The sequence below is a fragment of the Ricinus communis genome, unplaced genomic scaffold, assembly GCF_019578655.1.
Source record: "Ricinus communis isolate WT05 ecotype wild-type unplaced genomic scaffold, ASM1957865v1 Ctg51, whole genome shotgun sequence".
Classification (NCBI taxonomy): domain Eukaryota; kingdom Viridiplantae; phylum Streptophyta; class Magnoliopsida; order Malpighiales; family Euphorbiaceae; genus Ricinus; species Ricinus communis.
This window is the reverse complement of record NW_025963484.1, coordinates 1-22,500: the sequence shown is the minus strand read 5'-3', so window position 1 is coordinate 22,500 and position 22,500 is coordinate 1. Positions and strand designations below refer to the sequence as shown.

At 36.3% G+C, this 22,500-nt stretch overlaps 5 protein-coding genes across 14 annotated transcripts; 2 read left to right on the top strand and 3 right to left on the bottom strand.

Annotated features, from left to right (window-relative positions):
- The first annotated feature begins 1,190 nt into the window (after positions 1-1,190).
- Positions 1,191-3,381, top strand: LOC8270904 (annexin D4). The gene is made up of 6 exons (XM_002513035.4): positions 1,191-1,353; positions 1,828-2,000; positions 2,137-2,355; positions 2,497-2,721; positions 2,814-2,888; positions 2,995-3,381. The coding sequence occupies exons 1-6, from the start codon at positions 1,308-1,310 to the stop codon at positions 3,202-3,204; spliced, it is 948 nt and encodes a 315-aa protein (XP_002513081.1). The 5' UTR covers positions 1,191-1,307; the 3' UTR covers positions 3,205-3,381.
- A 108-nt stretch (positions 3,382-3,489) lies between these two features.
- LOC8270903 (annexin-like protein RJ4) lies at positions 3,490-6,351 on the bottom strand. 2 transcript variants are annotated; one of them, XM_002513034.3, is made up of 6 exons: positions 6,198-6,351; positions 4,809-4,954; positions 4,494-4,709; positions 4,193-4,405; positions 3,990-4,082; positions 3,490-3,913 (listed from the first exon to the last, which is right to left on the bottom strand). In XM_002513034.3, exons 1-6 carry the CDS (start codon positions 6,268-6,270, stop codon positions 3,710-3,712), a joined length of 945 nt encoding a protein of 314 aa, XP_002513080.2. In that variant the 5' UTR covers positions 6,271-6,351; the 3' UTR covers positions 3,490-3,709. The 2 variants fall into 2 exon arrangements, with proteins under 2 accessions (XP_002513080.2, XP_015570743.2); XM_015715257.3 differs by lacking the exon at positions 6,198-6,351 and adding an exon at positions 5,206-5,414.
- Positions 6,352-7,960: 1,609 nt separating this feature from the next.
- On the top strand, positions 7,961-14,983 carry LOC8270902 (protein LNK2). Of its 6 annotated transcripts, none has more exons than XM_048370393.1 (10): positions 7,961-8,278; positions 8,746-8,814; positions 10,792-11,137; positions 11,223-11,343; positions 11,868-12,186; positions 12,281-12,367; positions 12,502-13,221; positions 13,294-13,448; positions 14,131-14,526; positions 14,625-14,983. In XM_048370393.1, the coding sequence occupies exons 1-9, from the start codon at positions 8,255-8,257 to the stop codon at positions 14,492-14,494; spliced, it is 2,205 nt and encodes a 734-aa protein (XP_048226350.1). In that variant the 5' UTR covers positions 7,961-8,254; the 3' UTR covers positions 14,495-14,526; positions 14,625-14,983. The 6 variants fall into 6 exon arrangements, with proteins under 6 accessions (XP_048226350.1, XP_048226349.1, XP_048226348.1 ...); XM_048370392.1 differs by having other exon boundaries at positions 8,694-8,814; positions 10,792-11,134; positions 11,226-11,343; XM_048370391.1 differs by having other exon boundaries at positions 8,694-8,814; positions 11,226-11,343.
- Positions 14,984-15,200: 217 nt separating this feature from the next.
- LOC8270901 (putative disease resistance protein RGA3) lies at positions 15,201-19,015 on the bottom strand. 3 transcript variants are annotated; one of them, XR_001534770.3, is made up of 2 exons: positions 15,515-19,015; positions 15,201-15,432 (listed from the first exon to the last, which is right to left on the bottom strand). XR_001534770.3 is itself a non-coding variant. In XM_002513032.4 (2 exons), the coding sequence occupies exon 1, from the start codon at positions 18,867-18,869 to the stop codon at positions 15,579-15,581; it is 3,291 nt and encodes a 1,096-aa protein (XP_002513078.1). In that variant the 5' UTR covers positions 18,870-19,015; the 3' UTR covers positions 15,201-15,432; positions 15,554-15,578. The 3 variants fall into 3 exon arrangements, 1 of the variants encoding a protein (XP_002513078.1); XR_001534771.3 differs by having other exon boundaries at positions 15,520-19,015; XM_002513032.4 differs by having other exon boundaries at positions 15,554-19,015.
- A 567-nt stretch (positions 19,016-19,582) lies between these two features.
- LOC8270900 (DNA-directed RNA polymerase V subunit 5A) lies at positions 19,583-22,375 on the bottom strand. Of its 2 annotated transcripts, none has more exons than XM_015715244.2 (4): positions 21,678-22,375; positions 21,416-21,595; positions 20,146-20,259; positions 19,583-19,904 (listed from the first exon to the last, which is right to left on the bottom strand). In XM_015715244.2, the coding sequence occupies exons 1-4, from the start codon at positions 21,975-21,977 to the stop codon at positions 19,779-19,781; spliced, it is 720 nt and encodes a 239-aa protein (XP_015570730.2). In that variant the 5' UTR covers positions 21,978-22,375; the 3' UTR covers positions 19,583-19,778. The 2 variants fall into 2 exon arrangements, with proteins under 2 accessions (XP_015570730.2, XP_048226351.1); XM_048370394.1 differs by having other exon boundaries at positions 21,416-21,592; positions 21,678-22,363.
- Between the last annotated feature and the right edge of the window lie 125 nt (positions 22,376-22,500).

Sequence of the window (22,500 nt, the reverse complement as noted above, 5' to 3'; positions counted from 1 at the left end):
CAACCCCAATTGTCAAATTAGTTGAGACAAAAATTAATATAATTTTTTTATATTTTATTTTATAATATATTGTTGCTTCAATCAAATATGTTGAAGATATATGAGATGTCTCTGTATGAATAGTTGACTATTATAAGGAAATTAATAAGCACTTGGATGTGATCTCATTAGAGGGAAATTGATTTGGAAGAAAAGAAATAAAGGATAATGCTGTTGAATTTAATATGAATCTCATGCCTCACCTGATGGGTTTATTTTGACCAATTAGAAAAATGGGAGTTGTGATTGATTTGAACTCTTATGGTTCATATTAATGTCATCACATGCTTAGTTGTGAATTGAAATTTGTTACTTCTACAAACCTTTTATTTGTGATGGTTACCATCTAAACATCAACCATTCTTAATCATTGAGTGACATACCATACCAAGCTTGTTTGATTTTTCTGAGTACCTACCAATTTGACATTTTGCACATAAGATACATAGTGACAATTTAGTACCTGCTTTTGTCGCTACTTCATCACCATTCTAAGTTAATACAAGACCGGCTTAGAAATGGATAATGCTAATTTTGAAAATTATAATAATAATTATAGCTCAACAATCAAAATCAGCCATGCGTTCCACAAACTTATTTGTCTAATCTCTTTGAATTATAATAAGAAACATTTTACATTGTCTCATCTTATGGTCATTCTTTGCTTTTGATTCCATACCCATATATAATATATATATATAATTGAAGGGTACCTATGCAAAATGAAAAGTTAGAGGGTAAGAATTATAAAATGAGAAAGAAATGGGGTGGAATAGCAAATGTGTACAAATGCAAGGATTTAGACAGAAGCAAATTAAAATCATATTAAAGCTGTCAACCCATCCTTTTAATTCTTTTAAAGTTTCTTATTTCCACCGTTTCATTCTTAATTATTTGCAAAAATGTCCTAAGTTCACTTGCTGTAACTCCTTAAGAAAAATAATAATAATTTCTTTGTGCTGTACTGAAATTGATGTAACTTTAATTGATATCATATATTTAATGTTTAGGATTTCTGTTCACCACTTATTTAATATGTTCATGCTCTTAAAGTTTTTCAAGTGTAAGCAATGGAGGAGTCACAGGTCATTTTGCCTGCTTCAGTTTCATTTCCTTTCTATTATTTCCCATTATATTGTTGCTTATAACAGATCAAGTTACCAAAGTTGCCCATTAAACTTTTTAAATCACAAACATAGCCTTCTGTGTTCCTATAAATAAGGAGTGATATCATTCCCCATGCTGCCATAATCCAAAGCTAAAAAAGAATGGCTCATCCTGAAGAGTTGGAAGCTCTCACCAAGGCTTTTTCAGGTCTCTATTCCTCTACCTTCTTTCAACTTTAGTTTATTTTTCTAATACCTGAAGATGTTCATATGAAGTTATAGAAAACTCTTCTTTTTCTTGTGACAATTAAAATTTCATTTACATGGCATGAGATAAGCCAGTAATTGATCTTGCAACAAGAGTTTTGCTGAATTTGGAGATTGTTTAATTGCAATGTCATCAAAATTTCAACTCAAGTTGCATCTTCATTTTCTTAATTTCTTGCAATTGAAATTTATACATTTCTGTTCTGTTTCTGTTCTTATATTGTTGTTGACAACTAAGTTGGCCTCTTTCTGTATGCACTTTTGGTAATTTTGTTGCCATTGCTTCAATTTAATTACAACTGCCAGATAATCTATGGCCAGAAAGAATTGACAAATGAAGGAATTCAGTTAAATCTTTTTCTATTGGAACAATATAATGAACTGTTCTGGCATTATTTTTAAAATTTTATACCAGGCCTTGGAGTTGATGAGAAGTCATTGATATCAATTCTTGGGAAATCACACCCTGAGCATAGGAAATCCTTTAGGAAGGGAAGTCCTCACTTATTCATTGAAGATGAACGTTCTTTTGAACGATGGGATGATGACAGTGTCCATCTTCTCCGGCAAGAATTTGCGCGATTCGAGGTACTGTTCTTTTTTACCTTCTCTACATATTTCCATTTTTTATCGTTAAAAATGTCAATTCAAAAGCTGACGTAAGGGTAAGGAAACTAACAGTATCTGACAAGACTTCTGACTCTTTCTTTGTATGATTGCTTAGAATGCTCTTGTGATCTGGGCTATGCATCCATGGGAAAGAGATGCTCGTTTGATTTACGAGGCGTTGAGAGAAGGTCCACAATCTTATGGTGTGATTGTAGAGATTGCATGCACAAGATCATCAGAAGAGCTTCTGGGAGCAAGGAAGGCTTACCATTCCCTCTTTGATCATTCCATTGAAGAAGATGTTGCCACACACATCTCTGGCACTGAGCGGAAGGTACTTAAAACATTTTTCAGGAAAGTTACTAGTTCAGTTAAATGGTCGAGTGCTTGTCTTGTACAAATTTTCTTATGGATTATTAAGTATTATGAACGTGAAAAGAATTTGATTCATCCTGTCCTTCTTTGCTATGGCCAGCTCCTTGTAGCACTGGCGAGTGCCTACAGGTATGAAGGGCCAAAGGTTAAGGAAGACTCAGCAAAATTTGAAGCGAAAATATTTGCTAATGCTGTTAAGAATGGTGACAAGACGAATCCCATTGAGGATGATGAGGTGATTAGAATACTGTCAACAAGAAGCAAGCCCCATTTAAAGGCAGTTTACAAACATTACAAGGAAATTTCCGGGAATGGCATTATTGAGGTATTGGACATGAATGTACCATAGGTTATCTAGATAATTTGACTTCTATTATACTTTGGGTTTAATCAATCCTGACCCTGTGGTTTCTTCAGGATCTTGGCGCTGCTAATTTAATCTTAAAGGAGACAGTTGAATGCTTATGTACTCCTCATGCATTTTTCAGCAAGGTAAGATAATGTCACTGCCAAAAGCAATCCATAACTTCAATTCCTCGATTAATTCTATTGAACACAGTTTTGGATCTTCTTGGGTTGAACGTCAATTCTTTATCAGGTTTTGGATAAGGCAATGAGAAAGGATGCAGATCATAACACCAAAAAGGCACTGACTCGAGTAATTGTAACCCAAGCAGACATTGATTTGAAGGAGATCAGTGAACAGTATAACAGCTTATATGGAATTCCTCTATCAAAGAAAGTTGAAGAGACTGCAAATGGGAACTATAAGGATTTCTTGCTTGCCTTGATATCAAGGGAGAACTAATAGAAAAGAAGATGACTATTGAAATTTAAAGGATTCCGGTTAAGCTATTGAAAACTGGCTTGAATTAAAATTGTTCTTTTGTTGATCCTTGCAAGTTTCATTACAAGTTGTCTTGTGCATGTATGCATCGTGTTGAAAAGAGAAGCATCAATAAATTGAAATTATTCCTTCTGTTGACACCATACTTCCTCTGTTATATTTCAAATTAGAATTTCAGATCAAACTTCAGAGATGAAGCGTTAAGTAATAATCTTTTCATGCAATCTTTGCAAAAGGAACAACATATTGATGAACCATCTTGAATCTGCCATAGCCCACAATAAAACTGCTTAAAGAAACTATTACATTATAAATAGCATAAGATAAGATACCATACTGTCTCAAATCCAGATTGAAACTCAAGACCAAGAAAATTAAAAGCAAAGCCTCATAGCAACAAAGTACTGATAATTAAAAGCATTATTGATTGCTCACTTGAAGACTCTCAAATATTGAGCTAATAAGTTTAATCCTCCTTTCCTAGCAGAGCAAGAAGGAAATGCTTGTAATCTCCTGAAGTTTCGTTGGCAACTGCATGATCAAGAGCCACACTGTTCCTCTTATAGTAAAGATCTTTGATATCCAGTAAATCTTTCTCAGCCCTTGTTACTATGACACGAGTGAGTGCATCCTCATCAGTCCCAACCTTTCTGATTGCATTGCGCAAAACCTATAGCACATTGCAACTATAGTTAGGTTGAGTTCAATAGAAAATTTTTGCAACAAAAAGTGAGATCTTGTTTTACCTTTTCGTAGTACTTAAGAGGTTCATTGATGCATCGAATGGCAATTCGTAGCAAGGTCTTGAACTCGTTATCAGCAGACTCACCCAGCAACATCTATTAAAGAATGAAAAGTAATGATCATTAGGGTGCTATGAAATTAGTATGAGAGACTTGATTGAGCTTCAGGATGAATACAACAGGCAAATAGAAACTTGGGTGCGTACCTTAGTGATGGAAGTGCCCTGATCATCTTTGAAGCTGTTGAAAGTAGCCATGAGTTGTGTTTTGCTTCTTGTGGTGAGGATCCTAATAACTTCGTCGTGATTAAATGCCTTGTCTTTGATTGCGTCCTGAAGAATATCAGCTTCTGATTTAGCCAATCTAGTATTAATCTCAGCACCTTCATATCTAAATGCTGTCACCAACCCAACCAAGAGCTGCAATAAAACCATCAGAACCATCATTAGAAAGGACTAACATCATCTAAATGCACAGATCAAAGTGCACTAGTAATAAGTAACAAACCTTCCTGACATCACCAGTAGTATGAGCCGCTACATCTTCTTCCAAGGAATGCTTGTAGCGAGCCTGGTAGGCCCTTCTCACTGTCAAGAGCTCCTCTGCAGATCGGACACAAGCAATTTCGATAATCACATGATAATCACCAGATTTCCTTAGAGCCACATTAGCTAACACTGCATCTCTATCCTCTGGGTCCAATATCCATCGGTACACAGCCCTCTATGTTGACATGTAAAATCAAACTTCATTAGTGTACTCGCAGAGGAAATTTCTAGGAAAACAAGAACATAATCAGCCCAAAAATATTATGATAATGACCTCAAAATCTCCAGTGAGCTCAGATTCAAGACGCTTAACAAGTTCTTCCTGGTAAAGATCCCAATAAGCTTGCCTGATTTGCTTCCTTTGAGCTGCATTTCTGTGACCAAGAACTGAAATTACAGCCTTCTCATTGGTACCCCAACCTATCAAATTTAAGCAGCACAAAGAAGATACCAAAAGTATCAGTCTTTTTTTGTTATTATTTGTGATGATATTGTTAAGAAAACTAATTACAAAAATGAAAAATAAACAGAGGGATTCAGGAGATTTTTATGTATATTAGACAGCACTATGATCCTAGTTATAGAACAAATGAAAAAAAATTAAGTAAAAAGAAATGGTTTGAATGATAAAACTTGCACATAAGAGATGAAATAAAAATATAAAGATTAACCATGGAAAGCCTTCCTGAGATTTTCTGCATCATCAACAATAGAAACATCCTGAGGAACAACAAGGGTGGCCATGATTGTATCACTGCTTAACGCTCACACTGATCTCTCACTTTCTATAGCTACTTCTGTGCGAAGAAGACCTGTGTCTATCACTCTTATTTATAGTACTTCTTTAAGAATAAAATAAAATATAAAATATTAAACTTTCCACATTTCTAAATATCAGGACGCACAGTTCTAGAGACGGCTCCAATATTACCGAGTTATTTATGTATGTTCTTAAAAACAAAATTATACTCACTCATTTATAATTATCACGTTTGCAATGATTAATCAGTTCACATGAGGTAAAAGGAAAAAGGTAATAAAATTCAGACATTGAGAACATCAAATTGAAGTCTATGCAAAATGTGGATATATTCTTTTAACCTGCCTTCCACTACTGCATATGTTCTTACAAAGCAACATTGAATTCAAGAATTGCTGATTATGTATTGTGTTGGCATCATCTGAATTCTGTAATGTGAAAGCGATGAAAGCTAGGTACTGCAACTTTTAACCTTTTCTGAGTCAGCTTTTAACATTAGAACCAATGCCATATAGTACAGTAGGTATTGGTTTCCTAAGAAAGAAAAGAAAAGAAAGGAAAGAACAACTCATGCTGACGAATCATTCTCACCTACCTCTTCACTTTCTTTCTTTTCTTTTTCTTTTTATAATACAAATAATTATCCGTACTAAAATAAAATAATTCTGACTCTCTTGGGCCAGAGCTAAAATCCCATAATATATAAGCATAACAATTCATTCTATAAAATTAATCTTTAAAAAAGAATAAAAGACAAAAGTTAGAAAAGCTGCTGATTTAAACTTTGATGCTCATGAGTCATGATGGAAGATCCTAAATAAATTAGTTTTGGCCTTAGATAATTGCATAAAAGATCGTTCATGCATGTTTCCCTCACTAACAGGAAATCACAATTCATAATACCTTTAAAAGCTTTGTAGAGAGTCTCAGCATCTTGAACTGAATCATGGTCACCAGGAGCAACGAGGCTTGCCATTTCTCAATTATTTCTTCTTCTTTTCTGTAAGAGATGTTATTAACAGAGAACTTAAGGACCCTATTTATAATTATAAAGTGGGGACTACTGCTAAACAATTGATATTGAAATTAACGTCTTTATTAATTCAAAATCACTAAATTTCCTAGTAGAAGAAAGAAAGAAAATAAAAAAAGAAGAAACAAACTAAAATTGGCCAATGCAATCTGCTGGCTGATGTCGTTTTGTGGTTGCATGTTGCCACGTTTATAAAAAGATATGAGATTCCTTCTTCTGCTTGCTTCTGCTACACCTACTGAGTTAGCGTTAGCCATTTCCTTTTTTGTTCATATTTCTAAAGGAAAATTGAATGCTTTTAATGAGTAAATTAAGCATTCTGCAACGTCAAAAAGACTTTTATTTTCAATGAGAGTTGAATTCTGGCATCCATTTCTAAAATCGTCTCACTTATTAAGATACCAAATCAAATAAAAATGAATATCAGCAAACTTGTGTATTTGTTTACTTACTTTTCAAATGACTTTGTTAGAGTCGTATAGTTTACCGTCCATAATCTAATGATGTTTCTTCTTAAAAGAAGTAATAGTTGTTGAAGCCCAATAAAGATTGAATGGGTCACTAAATAGAGGGTTCAGTTTTGGCTATTGTAACTTTAAAAGCAAGATCCTACTTCTTCTTCTTTTTCTTTCTTTGTTTGTAGTTTGAAGTTTCGATGAAGCCCAAGGCCCTGTATGCAGACAAAAAGTGGAGAATCTGCTGATGGGCTCCAAAACTACTCAGTTGGGCACTTGGGGAAAAAGAAAAAGAAAAACTCAAATGGCCACCAATTTGAGCATTTGAACTTAGTAATATGGTGAGTACTTGCTGCAAGTGGTAGGATTATGAATGCTCTAAATTCAAAGATAACAAAAAGTCAAGCTTTCATGCTCGTACTGATTGGACACTCTTTTGCAAAACTTCCCACACCACTAACTAAATGTGTAGTCCTTTTCTTTTTCTTTTTTTTTATTATGGTGGAAATTGATCGCTCGTCCTCAAAGGACATTTTAGAGTTTATATGTTTCTCTCTTGGAATTTAAAATTTTTTAAATTCTAATTTTAAAAAAACAACATATGCCTTAAATTTGAATAAAATATTTTTTAAGAAAATTAATTATATTAATAATAAACCGTAAACTGTATAAAATGAGTTATTATTATTATTATAAATATAATTTTTTTCGCATGCTGACAGTACAGTGTTTTAAAATTAATAATAAATAAAGACGATAGTGAAAAACGTTTAGAATAGTGACAATACGGTTACTTACTTAAACTAATCGTTTATAATTAATCAGTTTTTTAAAGCTTTATTATGGTAATGACGATAGTGAAAAACGAAAATTAGTAGGATAATTAAAGAGAAGTTGGTTTGGTCATAGATAGCCACATGCCACCAGCCGACCCATGAAGGGAACGAAAGCAACTCAAGAATTAACCACAGCCACAATTTTAGGACGCCCGCAAAAATTGAAATTCACTTGAAATTCAAATCTATTAACAACATTACCCAATCATATTCAAGTATTAGATCTGCCTCTCTCCTAACCACAACCTTTAGATACTCAAATGTACACGTGTCGCCTAATTAGCCATTCTCTTCCACGTGCTTATCACGTGATGCGGCCTCCACTTTCTTTTGTCCCCTCTCTCTCTCTCTCTCATCCTCTTCTCTCTGCTTCTCTCGAAAACTCTGTTACTGTTGCCATTGCTTTCTTTTCCTTTGCTTTCATTTTCTTTCTTAATCTAATGAGTCGACATTGATCTGGGTTTTGCTTGTTTTTCAATTTCACTTCTTGGGTTTGCAGACTTTGATGCTTTCTTTGGTGGTGCCACTTAGCTTATTTCTTGAAGTCTTTTGAACAATTGGCGATGTGTGGGATAATTTTTGAGCGTTTATTTGAATTGCGTTTTCGTTCTGAGCTTTGTGGTGGTCTTTTTAGCGATGTTTGATTGGAACGACGAAGAAGTAAGTAACCCACTTTTTCTTGCTTTGTTTTTGGCTTGTACTTGTAACTTGTCCGTGTATTATTGTTGCAGAGAACCAATTTCTTTTTCTGGAAATTCGGAATCTTTAAGGGTGATTTCTACTTCTTTTTTTATGTGTTCAAGTATGATATGTGAAAGAAATCGAGGTCAATATATATATATTTTTTTTAGATTACTTTTGTTTTTTGGTTAATTATCAAAGTTCTGATGTTAATCATAAGGAATTACAGAGATGATGCTGCAATCTCTCTCCGATGAAAGTTTGGTTTGCCTTTCTTATAGTCAACGTTATTGGCTGTTTGTTAAGTGTAGTTGTAGTGTCTGTAAATGATGTTCATGGCTTAGTTTTACATCATGGAAAGGTCAGCACATATATTACAAGCATTTGTGTTTAGGTGGAGAAGTAAAGCCATGGACTTATTGGAGTTTGTTTATGACATTAACAAGGACAATAGAAAGGAAGCGGGAGCTGGAGCTAATTGGATTTTGCTGAGGAAATATATTGGAGGCAAGCAGGCAATGCTGGAGTGAACTTTAGTTATAAATAGGGGATAGATGTATGATTCTTCATAATTTATCTAATGGTTGTAGGAAAGTAATGAATAGGCGAAGGGCTATTCTAATGAGATATGCTGCAGAGGACTTGGGTTTTAGGAAGGTGCACTAAGGGGTTGCTAATTTTTCATCTTTCTACAATGTCGAAGGTTGTAAGAGGCGAGTGAGAGAGACTTCTGTTTTTCACTCTTGAGATTGTAGTTGATGATGCTAGGTTAGATTTTGGCAGAAGTTTGGAAAAGGATGCTACTTTTAAGTGATCAAACTATCATCTAGCCCGTATATGTAGAAACATGGAGGAAAATGCCAACCATCTTCTTATTCATTGCGTGGTTGGCAGAAATTTTGTGGCTCTTGGTTTTATGTGTGTGTGAATAACTTGTGTTCCTTATCTTTGCTTTAAGGAAGCAATTGAAGGATAGTATAACAAATCATTGCACATTAGTTTTCCAGGTCATATGGAGAGAATTGACAAGAAATTTTTTTTAAGGGAGGAAACCTCATGCTCAACATCCATGGATTCTATGTTGGAGTCTACAGAGTTGGATAATTTGTTATTTTTGCGAGAAATGAATAGCCAATAGACTTCTATCTTTTTTGGCTTTTTCTACAGCCGTTGTGCAAAATTTATGTGTTGGCACAGGAGGAATGTATATGAAAAAAGAAAATGTTAATATTTATTACCTTGTTTCCCATTAATTTGCTTCACGAACCACTATTTTAAAAGCAATATAAATTTGTGGACCTCTGAGATGCAGAATGGAATTTGATGCAATGTGCCCTTCTGGGCTATATTCTTTCAGGTCAATTTCCATGTGTAAGACTAGCTTCTGATTTGAGACTTCCATATGTAGGAATAGCTGCTTTTATTTTTGGATTTCCGTACCTGGAACTAGCTGCTAAACCCAGTGAGCTAGGTGTTGAAATTTTGGGATGTTGAAGAATAGATATTGATAAAAGATCGGTGATGTTCCTCAGAATTGTTTTCTTCTGCCTTTTGGCTTGACCAGTTTCATGCTAAATATTTGAGATATATTCCATCAGAGACAATTGGTCGTGTGCTTTGAACATAAAACTCCTACTTCTTGTTCCCTGAGCTGGAGGGATCCTGCTGCCTTGTTTCTTCTTCTCCTTCTTTTTCTTTTGTTTCTTGGCCAATTTTCATTGTTATGCTAATGGCATTTTCGTTTAAGCTTTTACTTGCTTAGTTAGCAGGTGAGAGCCACTTCCCATATTCAGTCCATCTTTTTCTTGTGCAGTAAATTATGGATATATCTAGTATTTGCACATTTTCAGCTTGTTGACTTCATCTTGATCCTTCTGAGATAGTTAATCTCACCAGCTTCATGAAGAATTAGAAGAAACTAATGCAGATTTTGTGGAAATTCTGCTAGAATGGCTTATCCTTTTTGTTTCTGTGATTGCTTGACATTTTTCATTGATACTTTTTCTGCTCCTCTATAAAAGAGTTCAGATACATGACTTCCTTTGACACTCATTTTTCCTCCACAGGGACCAAATTCTTCCACTGACGTTCTTCCTCTCATAAATTGATGCAGAGAAAGGGCATTTACTCAATAAATGCACATATTCTCTGCAAAAACTATGGTTGAGATCATGTTTGGGATGCCTCAAATTTTTTAAGATCCCTGCTGTTGAGGTGTCAGTTGTCACTGGGCCTTCCAAGAGTCTTTTAAATATCTATATTTGCTGTTATTTTTGTAGTTTTTTTTTCTTCCAACATATTCCCACTGAATCTTAGTTTGCAAAACTGATTTTGCTGTCTGTCTCTCTCTAATTACACTCACAGAAAATTATGACTGACACCAGTGCTCCAAATATTACATTTTGAAAAAAACTATAGCAAACTGTTACTAGTGGTGAGTGTCATTCTTGTTGTACATCATTAGTAATACTTAACAATCTTTGTCCTTTCAGCTCACTAATATTATATGGGATGAGGCTGGTGAGAGCGATGACCATATTGTACCCTATCCAGGGGCAGTTGAAGACCATAGCAAGGAGAAAGAATGGAGTCAAGAAACTAATAACATCAAGTCTGAGGAGCAGAAGGCACCTGGGCCTAAAGTTGATATCCATGGCAGAAAGTTGGAAAGCAGTTCAAACTTCAACTCCAGTGAAGGAGCTTCTGCCTCAGGATTTGGCATTGACTCATGGCCTAACCTGTCCTTATCAACTGCTGCCAAAACTGATCAAGATTCCTTGGATGCATCAGTATCTAACAACTTAACTGAAATTACAAAACTTGAGTCTTCTGGAGGTGGTGAGACATTAATTACTAGAGTAAGAAGTAGATATCATGATGTGTTGCTTGATGATATCATTTTACTGATAGGATTTTCTGACAGCAGAGACAGTTCAGCTCGACAAGGACTCTGAAATTTTTCAAAAGGGTAAAGAACAAGGTGATTTTGTTGATTATGGCTGGGCTAGCATCGGAAGCTTTGATGACCTTGATCGAATGTTCAGGTAAAACGCAATTCCTGTTTCTTACATTTAGCATTCTTTTCTTTTCTGTTCTTCCTTTTGTTTTGCAACATTCGGATGTCAGGGAGGGGGCAGTGAAATGCTGGAACTACACGTTGGCATGAGGGGACATTTAAGGAGGAAAGGGACACTCAAATTGGAAACCACCACCCCCACCCCCACACACCCCCACCATGCCTCTTACATCAAATAATTTTATGAATTGTTTATTTGTGTTTCAGAAAATATTGAGAATTAAGCATGATATAGAGTGCTTCGCCATCATGGAAAGACCTCCAGACTCTTTTAGTACGACCTGAACTTATGGCATCTGAGTCATTTTCTCTAAATTTATCTAATCAAGTTGATAGGAGTTTTGGAGTGCTTGTAGATGGTGGAATCTAGATTAGTTTCTGGCTCCTGTATTCTATCCTTTTGCTATTGCTCCTATGCTTTATTTTCTTTACTTTTTTCCTTTGCAATGATAACCATCTGACTCAATATCCTCACAAGTGGTGATTTTGCAGCAATGATGATCCCATATTTGGCACTGTAAGTCTCAGTAATCCTGATGAGCTTTGGTCTTCTTCTAAAGATGTAACTAACAGTCCAGGCAATTCCTTTCGCATATATTCGGACTCTCCAACTTTGGGTTTAGGGCCTTTAAGGAATACATCAGAGCGTTTCGAGATTAAAACTGAATATGTACATGATGATAACCATCCATTTACACTTGGCTATGGGAAAGTGAATGATCCTGCATCTCATGGTATGCAGAATGCATCTCCTGTCTTGAATCAGGTAGATTTTGCTGGAGGTAAAAGTAAGGCCACACTGAAGGAGCAGGTAATAAAAATAAGTTTGAGCTATGATTCAATGTATTTTATTTCTTGTCTGAATGATGGAACGAGAGAGCTTTTTTTCAATTTCGCTTTTGTAGAGTAATTTGACCATCATGGGACAGGATACTGCAGCAAACTCTCAGCTCACTGCAGAAAAAGTTGCAGCTCCCGAGTTGGCAGAGAAGGTTCTCCTTCCCCCACACTTTTGAGCTTTGCAATCATCATCTTAACTAGCCTCTATAATTGCACAATTTTACTATCTAAAGGTTGATTTTCTAATCTATTTTAGTGGTTAACTTATTTAATTTCCATTAAACAGATCTGTAAGCAAAAGAAAACCATGAAAGGTAGGAAGAAGTTGGAAGAACAAAGTGAATTAGCCTTGTACCATGATTTATATGGTAACTGGTCTTCGGCTGGGAGCCTACCTGGTCAATTTAAGAATCAATGTGCGCCAAACATTGTGTGTTCTCCTCCTTCAATTCTTAATCAACCAAGTAGACTACAAGGACCTGAATCATTGCAATACCAGCAGATATCTACTTCGTTAGTAGCCTCTTCTGCCTATGGGACTGTTACAAATCCATATTCTGCCATGCCTGTGCTGTCTCAGATTCAGTCTGGGGAGTTTAATCAATCTGTACTTTCTGGTTATGAAGTTTCTTCAGGTAATGCAAATTCTGTTAACAAGTCAGCTGACTCCCTGGTGAAAACTCAGACTATGACACCTCAGGAAAAAATTGAAAAATTAAGAAAGCGGCAGCAAATGCAGGCAATGCTTGCCATTCAGAAACAGCAGCAGCAGTTCGGTCACCAAGTTTCATGTACCGGTCAATCCATCGCTCCAAGAGGTTCCCTAGAAAATCAAAATCAGCATTTTGAGGGAACTGATCTAGAAGTGGAGGATCTAAGTGCTTTTCCTGCTTTTGACCCAAACTCGCCTCTTGAACAAGATGATTCCAGTACAATCTCTCTAGCAGTGAATGATTATTCTGCCGAGGACTCTGTACTCTACCGGCTTCAAGATATCATTGCCAAGGTATGGTGGCTTTCTTTTCCTGATAGAGTTCATTTAACTTAGTTTCAATGGAGAACCAATGTTTTACTACAGTTGGATGTTAGAGTTCGACTTTGTATACGGGATAGCTTGTTCCGGTTGGCTCAAAGCGCAATGCAAAGGCATTATGCTAGTGATACTAGCAGTACCAACAATAGTAGCAGGAATGAGCAAGCTGCCACAAAAGACAGTACCAGTGCCCATAACAGGTTAATTTATGTGATACATGCTTTATGCTTTATGTTTCATATCATGGAATAAATTAGGGTATGGTCTTTTAATGATGTTACCAATTTTTTTTTCTTTTATTGTCTACTAGAAAGAATGGTAATAAAGTAGTACAAGATTTTGTTTGGCAGCATGTTTCGGTTTTCAACTTCATCTTCTATCTTCAATGCATGCTACTGCACCTCTCTTAGGAAGTACTCGCTTAAAAACCATTCAGCAACTTGTAGGTCCTATTCTAGGAGCTGAATTGTTCTGTACAAAAGTACTTCATACTGTGCATGGACAGATTTCTGAATTTATATTGGCAAATTTGATGCTGTAAGTAGTGCTGGAGGATCGAGTTATTAAGCTAGATAATTAGGCAATACCTTCTTGTGCTAAGTTTTGCTATTGAATGAAACTAAAATATATGTGGTCAAGGATGTTAAAACTGTGAGCCTATTTGAATCTCAAGTGGTTCTCGAAATTGAATGTAAAGTAGGAAAATAAAACTCTTAAAATTTAAATAGTAAACACAACAACATAGTAAATATATGCCATAGAAAGCACAAATAGGTTTCTTCCTCTTCATGTCTAAATATATGTCTCATTTTAAGTATTCATAAAACTATTTTACTGTTATGGTATAGTGCCTCCATGTTGAAATTTTTTGGTTTATTGTAGGAATGCTAATATGTCAGAAGTAGAAACAGAGACCAATCCCATAGATCGAACTGTGGCTCACTTGCTGTTTCATAGACCATTGGAGTTGTCAGGAAAACATCCTGATACACCTGAATCACCAGCTTCTACCAAGTTCTCAAGTGAACAAAAGGCATTAGGCATGGCAAAATCGTCAATAGGGCTTCCCGAGACTGTTAAGAGTAAACAGGTTTTCTCTCACCAAGGATCTAAAAGTTCCTATCCACTGGCTGAACCCCAACCTGTCAGTCAGTGCAAAAGTAGTGTTTGCATTGACACCTCAGATAATGTATCAAATAATGGACCTGCTGATGATAGAGCCAAGGACGTAGAAGCTTCTCAATGAAAAAAAGAAATGCGCCTTTAAATTTTATAAGGGTAATTCCTTCCTTTATTTCTTCCATGCTTATGCCTTGCATATATTGAGGGATATATATTGATTTGCTGGTAATGTGGAGGTTTTCTTTCATTGTCAGCCAACTAAAATTGTCATCAAGTGGGCGTTATTGAGGCTTAAACACTGATATTGTGAAGGACCTCATTGGCAGCTTGCCTAAGGATACAGGCACATGCATGTGGGAAGTTCCATCGTTGATGTAATTTGTTATCCACCATCTGAATATTGAGACCAAGTCTTTATTCTGCAAGTGCTCAAGTTAACGACTGTTTAATGTGTGTTGCTTTAAGCTACTTATGTGTCACCTTAAATAAGTGTTAGCAGACTCGTGTTAGGCTTTACTCTTTCCGAGCGACAGTGGTTTGTGTTTGCATCTTTCTGAATCCTAATTTGCAAACATTAGCCGCATTCTGATTATGGAATTCGGTGTTGATTTCAGGGATGCGCCAGCTCTTTGTTTAGCGTGTGTTTCTGTTATTCTGGACATAAATTGCAAAGCATGGAACACCTTTCTGAATTCTATCATTAAAAGGAACAGTCTTTTAGAAGTTACTAGTTTCTAGTTAAAGTTTCCTTGTTAAATGCTGGTGAAGAGGGAAATACGACATTGTGGAACTTATTCTGAACATAATTCAATTGCAAGCCACATTCTGAGTGGTACAAGAAGCTCCAAACCACTTTGCATTTTTACTTTGGTAAAATCGGAAGGATAGGTATTCATATAATGGTGGTAACATAGTAAAATCACTAATGCCAATCATCAAAATAACAGACATAAATGGAATGTCTTCTCGTAGACAAACTCTTCCTCTAAATGCTGTCAAGAAGTTGATTAATAAGGTGCCAGGACTCGCCAGAGATCCAGCTTGCTATGTTGCTGTCCAGACCTGCATATCGTATAACCAAAATTAGCACATTTAGAGAGGAAAATAGTTATAAGAAAAGAGAGAAAAAAAGGGGGAAACTAACAGAACTGCTTTTGAGTAGCAGATTCTTTTCTTTTTCTACCCCTTATTTCAGATGCAGCTTCGTTTTAAAAGACGCGAATAGACTTTTTAGGAATATGTTGTATCTTTGGCCAGTCTTCCCCGCCTTCTGCACACCTCTCTTCCAATGATGCACACTCCATGATGGACAATGAACGAAGACAGGATGGCAACCCTGAAACTGGCAAGGATGCTAGTTTTTGGCAGGATTGTATAGACAAATATTCAAGATTTGTGAGTTCATGGAGATTTGTAGGAAGTGATTCAAGGTTGGCACATGCCGAAATTCTCAGGTTCTTGAGTGATTGTGGTAGCGTTTTGAACGACAAGAGTTTACAACAATTGGAAATATTCAGCTCTTGAAGAGAGGATAAATTTTCTAGTCCATTTGGTAGATCCTTCATATTATTGCACATGCCAATTGAAAGAAATTGCAGCATACTAGGAAGCCCTCTTTCTGCAAATGACTCTAGCTTTGGACAGCAGAATATCTCCAAGCGTTGGACAGAGTGAAGATCTTGTAAGCCTACCTCTTCCTGCAACGCCTTGAGCCGGTAAAAGTGCTGGATTTTGAGCTCTTTCAGTGCAGCTAGTGGTTGTAGAAAGCCCTTCGGTAACATATCTGTTAATCTGAAGTTCAAAATCTTCAATGAGGATACAGAGATGAGGAAATGTACTGAACTCAGTACTGTCTCATGACAATTGTCTAACAATAAATCTTCCAGTGCTGGAAATCTTGGAAGATTGATGACGTTGGGGCAGTTCAGAAGAGCAAGCTGCTGAAGCACTGGGAATTCTCCCTGATCGATTTCTTGCCATTTCTTCAAACGTATCATGTCTTCAAGCTTTAGTATTTTCAAGGATGGGAACCCTTTAATCTTACCTTCTCCATAGAATTCACGACCAATGCTTTCAAGTTCTTGCATCATAGATATGGTGAGACTTTTGAGAAATGGTAGCTGACCAAGAGGAGGGAGGGTTTTGCAGTGGTTACAATGGATGAACTCAATGCTCTCTAGATGAGATAGTAGTGAATTCCCCATCCATTTTGGAAACCTGGTTCCAGGATATACATCAACCATTAATTCTCTAAGGTTCGTATGAGGTTCAAGATATTCAAGCAATTCCTCATCAATGGCATCCTGCGAATATTGACTTCTACTCCATCTCAGTACTAACTTGTGTATGTATTGCTTACTCTTCAAGCTGACCTCTTTTGCATCTTCAATATTAAGAACATCTTCAACCCTATCAATGCAAAGCGTGTCGCGAAGTTCATTCATGTTCTTCAACTCATTGAGACCACATTCAACCCCTTTTCCAACAACAAATCTGTGCAGCCTTTGCAAAGAAGTGAGTTTCCCAAAGGATGGTGGCATGGATTTGAGGTGCCAACATCCTGTCAGATTAAGATGGCGCAAATTCACCAAATCTTTTGTACATTTTGGCAAAGTAAGAAACTTGTTGCAACCGACAAGAATTAGTGTTTGCAGATTACAGAGGTTGCAAATTGAGTCGGGTAGCTCCTTGATTTCAGTGTATGAAAGGTTAAGATACCTCATATGCATCAAATCTCCAACCGAACCTGGCAGATCTTTTATAGCAATGTGACTCATATCCAATGATCGTAAGCATTTCAAAGAGCTGATTAAATCATGAAGCACCTTCACATTAGATACCTCTCGTGAAGTTTCACTGCAAAGAAGAAGCATCGTCCGCAAGCCTTTTTTCATATGCAAGGCCTCGTATATAACAGATTTACATTTGTCGACTGACACAGATGTATGCCGAACGTTCTCTGGGATGTCCTGCAGTTTTTCACCCTCCAATCTGAAACATATTTCCCCAGCTACAGATTCTGCCAGATCGTGAATCAGGTCATGCATAACAAAATTTGAGAGATTGGTTTTGGATTGTTGAAAGAAAGATCTCAGCAACAAATCATCAAAATAATCAGATGCAACATCTTCCAAGCGCCTCCTTCCCTTAGGATGAACAAACCCCTCTGCCATCCACAGCAAGACTAAATCTTCCTTGTCGAATTCATGATCTTTTGGAAATATGGAGCAGAATACGAAACATTGCTTGAGATGCGCTGGAAGTTGATTGTAGCTTAGCCTCAGAGCTGGTAAGATTTCATTTTTCTCCTCTTCCAACTCCCATAAATGACTTTGCAGGATCATCCCCCACTCACTAACTTCAGTTTTTGCATGCAGGAGTCCTCCAAGTGTCTTTGCTGCCAAAGGCAAACCTCGACATTTTTTCACAATTTCCTTCCCAATTGGCACTAAGTTAGGATGTGCAGTCTCATCCCCATCTACAAATGCTCGTTGTTTGAATAACAACCAGCAATCATCATCAGATAGAAAATCCAAATGATGAGGTCGAAATGTGCCCATGATTGATGCAACCTTTTCATTTCGAGTAGTTACAATGATTTTACTTCCCATTGTTCCAACTCTAAAAGGAAGACGCAGAACCTCCCAGTCTCTTTGCTTCTCATTCCACACATCATCAAGCACAACCAAAAACTTTTTCCCCCTCAACTTGTCGCGAAGATTGGTTTGAAGGATATCCAAACTAACAAGATTACAAGGTCCCCGTTCAATGGACTCCAAAATAGATTTTGTGACCCTTAGAACGTTGAATTCATCTGAGACACAAATCCACGTTTTCAGCTCGAACTTCTCAGCAACTAAAGGATCATTGTACACAAGTTGAGCAAGTGTTGTCTTCCCTAGGCCTCCCATGCCTATAATTGGAACAACACCAACACCAGCATCATTTCCAGAGTTTTCATCAGAGACCAACAACTCCACCAACTTCTTCTGATCATCCGTCCTACCAAATACACGAGATTCGTCTATCAAAGAACTCGTTTGCAATCTATCCCTGTCTCTTGTTTCTGTCAATGTTACCCTAGTGCCCTCTTTCAAATCAAGATCATTCCTCTGTTTTGCAATCTCGTCTAGCCGCTCATTTATTTCCTTTATCTTAGGAGCTAACTCATATTTGAACATAAAATCAGAGAACAAATTGGTTACCTTTTTCTGCTGGTTATATCGGAAAGCTTGAGTGGAAACCTCATCTAGAACATCATCTGCATCATAGGCTACTTCTTTGAGTTCATTAAGCCAAAGTTTGACTGAATAATCAGTGATCTGCTTTGCCTCAGCATCATTCAGGACAGCCTGGATTTTTGAAAGGTTTCTGGTTAATTTTCTGAGATCTTTATCAATACCAAAGCGGCAACCAAATTCTCTCAAGATCGGTGAAGCCAAATGTCCAAGAGCTATCTGGAAAGCAGCAGAAAGAAAGGCCTCACCCACAACTTCCATTTTATTCACTAACTAATGAAGCAGATGATCTTATCAGGAGAAACAAGAAGCAGAACCCAGATCGTCTAAAGATATATCTTTTGTGTGGCTGGATTTCGATTTGGATCTCAGTTGTTGCACATGGCAGATGGATAGAAATAGCAAGGGAAAGAGGACGAAAGCAGGCTCGAGTATTTTATTTTTTTTGGCCATGGAGCTTAAATGAAGTTGACACTAGTCAACTCAAAGTGTCATTTTTTTATTCCGTCATTTATGACTTTTTGACATTTACCATTTCGTTAATGTTTAGCATTTCATCCAACAAGATCAAAAGATCCTCCAATTCTTGGTTAATATTTGACATTTCAGGTAACAGCTAGGCATTCTTTTCCCACACCATAATTTACTTTCAAACCAAAAAGGGTGCTGGCGGAGCTGGAGAAAGCTACAGCACTATACTCTTTTGTGCAAAGCCATAGATACAGGCAGTGGCAAACAGAGCAAAAACATATCGAATCTTTTATGCAGGCTTTTGACTGCGAACCAATTGATTATAATTAATTGCCAACTTGACTAGTGAAACTGGCAACGGGCAAATTTTATTATCAAAATTGGCGCCAAGCAGTGATGACAAGCATAAGCAAAACCAAGGTCACTTCCAGAAACATGATACATGCAACATCTAGCGTCCAATAAGCTTCATTTCAACCCGCAGTTCAAATCTAACTACAGTATTTTGAGGTGCAAGGCAAACACAAGTTCTAACATTCTTACACTAATTTAAATCTTATAATATGAATTCAACCATGCAACTTAGTTTCTTATAGCGTATAGCAATGTGCAGATTACTGAAGTATGGACCGACTGCGGAAATCTAACTGTGCCTTGTACAATCTATGGTATGTAAAGATAGTTCCCAACACCAGAGCATCATGTAACACATCGATACGTAACAAGGGAATCAACAAGTCCACCACTGTAAGTGATCTTCACCACCTGCCCCTTCTCAAATCCATAGTATCGTGAAATAGCATCAGTTACTAGCATCCTAGGTAACTGCAAAGAGAAAAGGTAACGGAAGGGCAAGAAGACAGTTAACTATGTTCTTATGCTTCAATCAAAACCACTGTATCAGTAATGGCATAACCATATGGTATAATTTGTAAAATCAGGGAGGAACATCAATGTCATATGAAATGATAGTGTAGGCATATTCACACAGATGTTAATTTTGTCAAAGAAAATACACGTCTTTCCCTTCTATTAAAGCTGACAAAATCGAACATATTTACCATACCTGTTTGTCTTCAGATGAGAACTTGTTCAACAGCTGTTGCTTCTGTTCAGCAGTCAATACCTCATGCCTTGGCTTTAAAACATGCTTGGTGATATTCACCAGCAAGTCAGAGATCTAAATAAAAAAGCAAACTCTTAAATAAATGTTAAGACTTCTGTCCTGTTGAAGTGAATATATCATGCGAAAATCGTAACTAAAGAAACATCTTAGCACTACCATGATACATTTATTAGATTATTAAAAGGTATTAACATGCATGATCTCCAACACCCACATAAACACCAAGAAACCACTTAGCACTACCATGATACATTGGTTAGATTATTAAAAGGTATTAACATGCATGATATCCAACAACCACATAAACACCAATCCTCAAATGACATATAGAGACACAACCGAACCGAGCCAACCTTTGGCCCGCTTGGACTTAGCTCGTTGTTATCGAAGCAAGCTTGATCAAACTTTTAGGTCCCACAAGTTTAAAAGATTTTTTCATGTCTCACAAGCTTACTCGAGTATGAACAAATTTAATGATAATGAATAAAAAATTAAATTAAATTATTTATCAATTATTATAAAGTTAGAATATTTATTACAAAAATTGTACATATTTAATAATAATATGTAATGTTATTTTAATAAATAAACTTAGGCAAATATTTTTGTAAGCAAAAAAGTGAAAGTGAAATTCTATATTCAAATTTTAAGCTATTAATACTTTAAATTACATTACAAGTTAGCTCATGAGTTGAGCTAGTTATGAGTCTCATTAAACAAATTCAAATGAGTTTTTATCAAACCAATGTTCGAGTAGCTCACTAACCAATGGGGCTATTTATATTCCTACATATACGGAAGTAATAATCGTGGGCAATTAGGTGCCAAGAGAGAACAACTCTTCTTTATATTTTCAAGAAAAGGAGAGTGGAATCTAGAGCCCTCGTAATAGTCTATCACTTTTAGGCATGTGTTAAGGTAACTGGACTATTAGCACAGTGATAAAGGAGCATCGATTGCACTCAACATAGGTTAATTGTAACTCTATACATTTATTTACAAATGTGTATCGATGACAACAAATCTTTTTCATTTTTTGTCACGGCCTAAGGAAATAAAAAGAGCCAATGCCTTAGTCAACCTCAACTTAGTCTTCAAATATTATTTGAACCAATAATATACCAGCGAGGTAACTCTCATCCAATTATGAAAAAACAAAAAGAATAGAGAAAAAAAGCCCACAAAGGAGAAAAAAGAAAAAAGAACTTACATGAAAGATCTCAACTTTAGAAGGGAATTGACCCAGCTCTTTGCGGGCATAGTGGTTCATTTTGCTCTGCAAGATCAATATCAGCCCATTTAAACTTTCTTTGTTCTTAATCTGACAAAGAAGACCTCGAATATTTGCCAATTTGATTTCTTCGGTTCCCATAAAAACAACCACCATCTGCTACATACAATAATAGGTTTTAAGGTTATCATATAACAATGGAGCATACAGACTAAATTTTATTTTTTTTTAAAGTTAAAACCTTTTTATCGGGATGGGAATGGAGAGAGGCAGAGATACGTAGTTTTAGAATGTCAGGGTTGTCGCCGAACTCAGAAAGGAACTCGGTGAAAGAGCCAGTTAGCTCAGAGTCAGCCACGTCATAGCCTCTGTCTCTCAGCATTTCCATAACTGTCTTGCGAGAGAGGTAATACCTTTGGCTTTCCAGACTTGCTTGTTCAACAAACTTTGTTAAGCATTCTACTCTTCCTCTTCTATCATCACCACCACCACCCCCGCCGCCGCCGCCATTGAGGCATAAATAATCAGCACCCGTCGCCATGCACACACAAAGTGCGTGTTCTTTTTTAATCAGAGAGAAAACACAAATATCAGAGAATCAGAATCGTCTCCAATTTTTATTTTTTTTCCAATGTCGCGTTTCGTATTTCTTTTCTTTGGGCCACTTTTAGTCCACTGGACCTGTTCAAATTACGATCGAGGCTCGATGTTTCTAAGCTTAAGGCTGAGTTCAGACTCGCCCCATTACCCGAGTACAACTTTATCCAACCCCAGCCTATAATTAACGATATTTAATTTTATTTTTTTTAATATGTAAACATTTTTTCCTCAAAACATAAAGAATCAAGAAATTCTTTATATCCAAAATTCTAAATTGGACTTATTTAAAATAAACAACACTAACACAGTATTTGTTTGGTCGAAATCTATAGAATTTATGAAATTTATGTATGAATATAAAATTTATATGCATTAAATGGATGAAATGTTATTTTCATATAATTAAATTTACATAGAATTGGCCATAGTTAGATTAAATTTTAATAAAATAGATAAAATTTTTA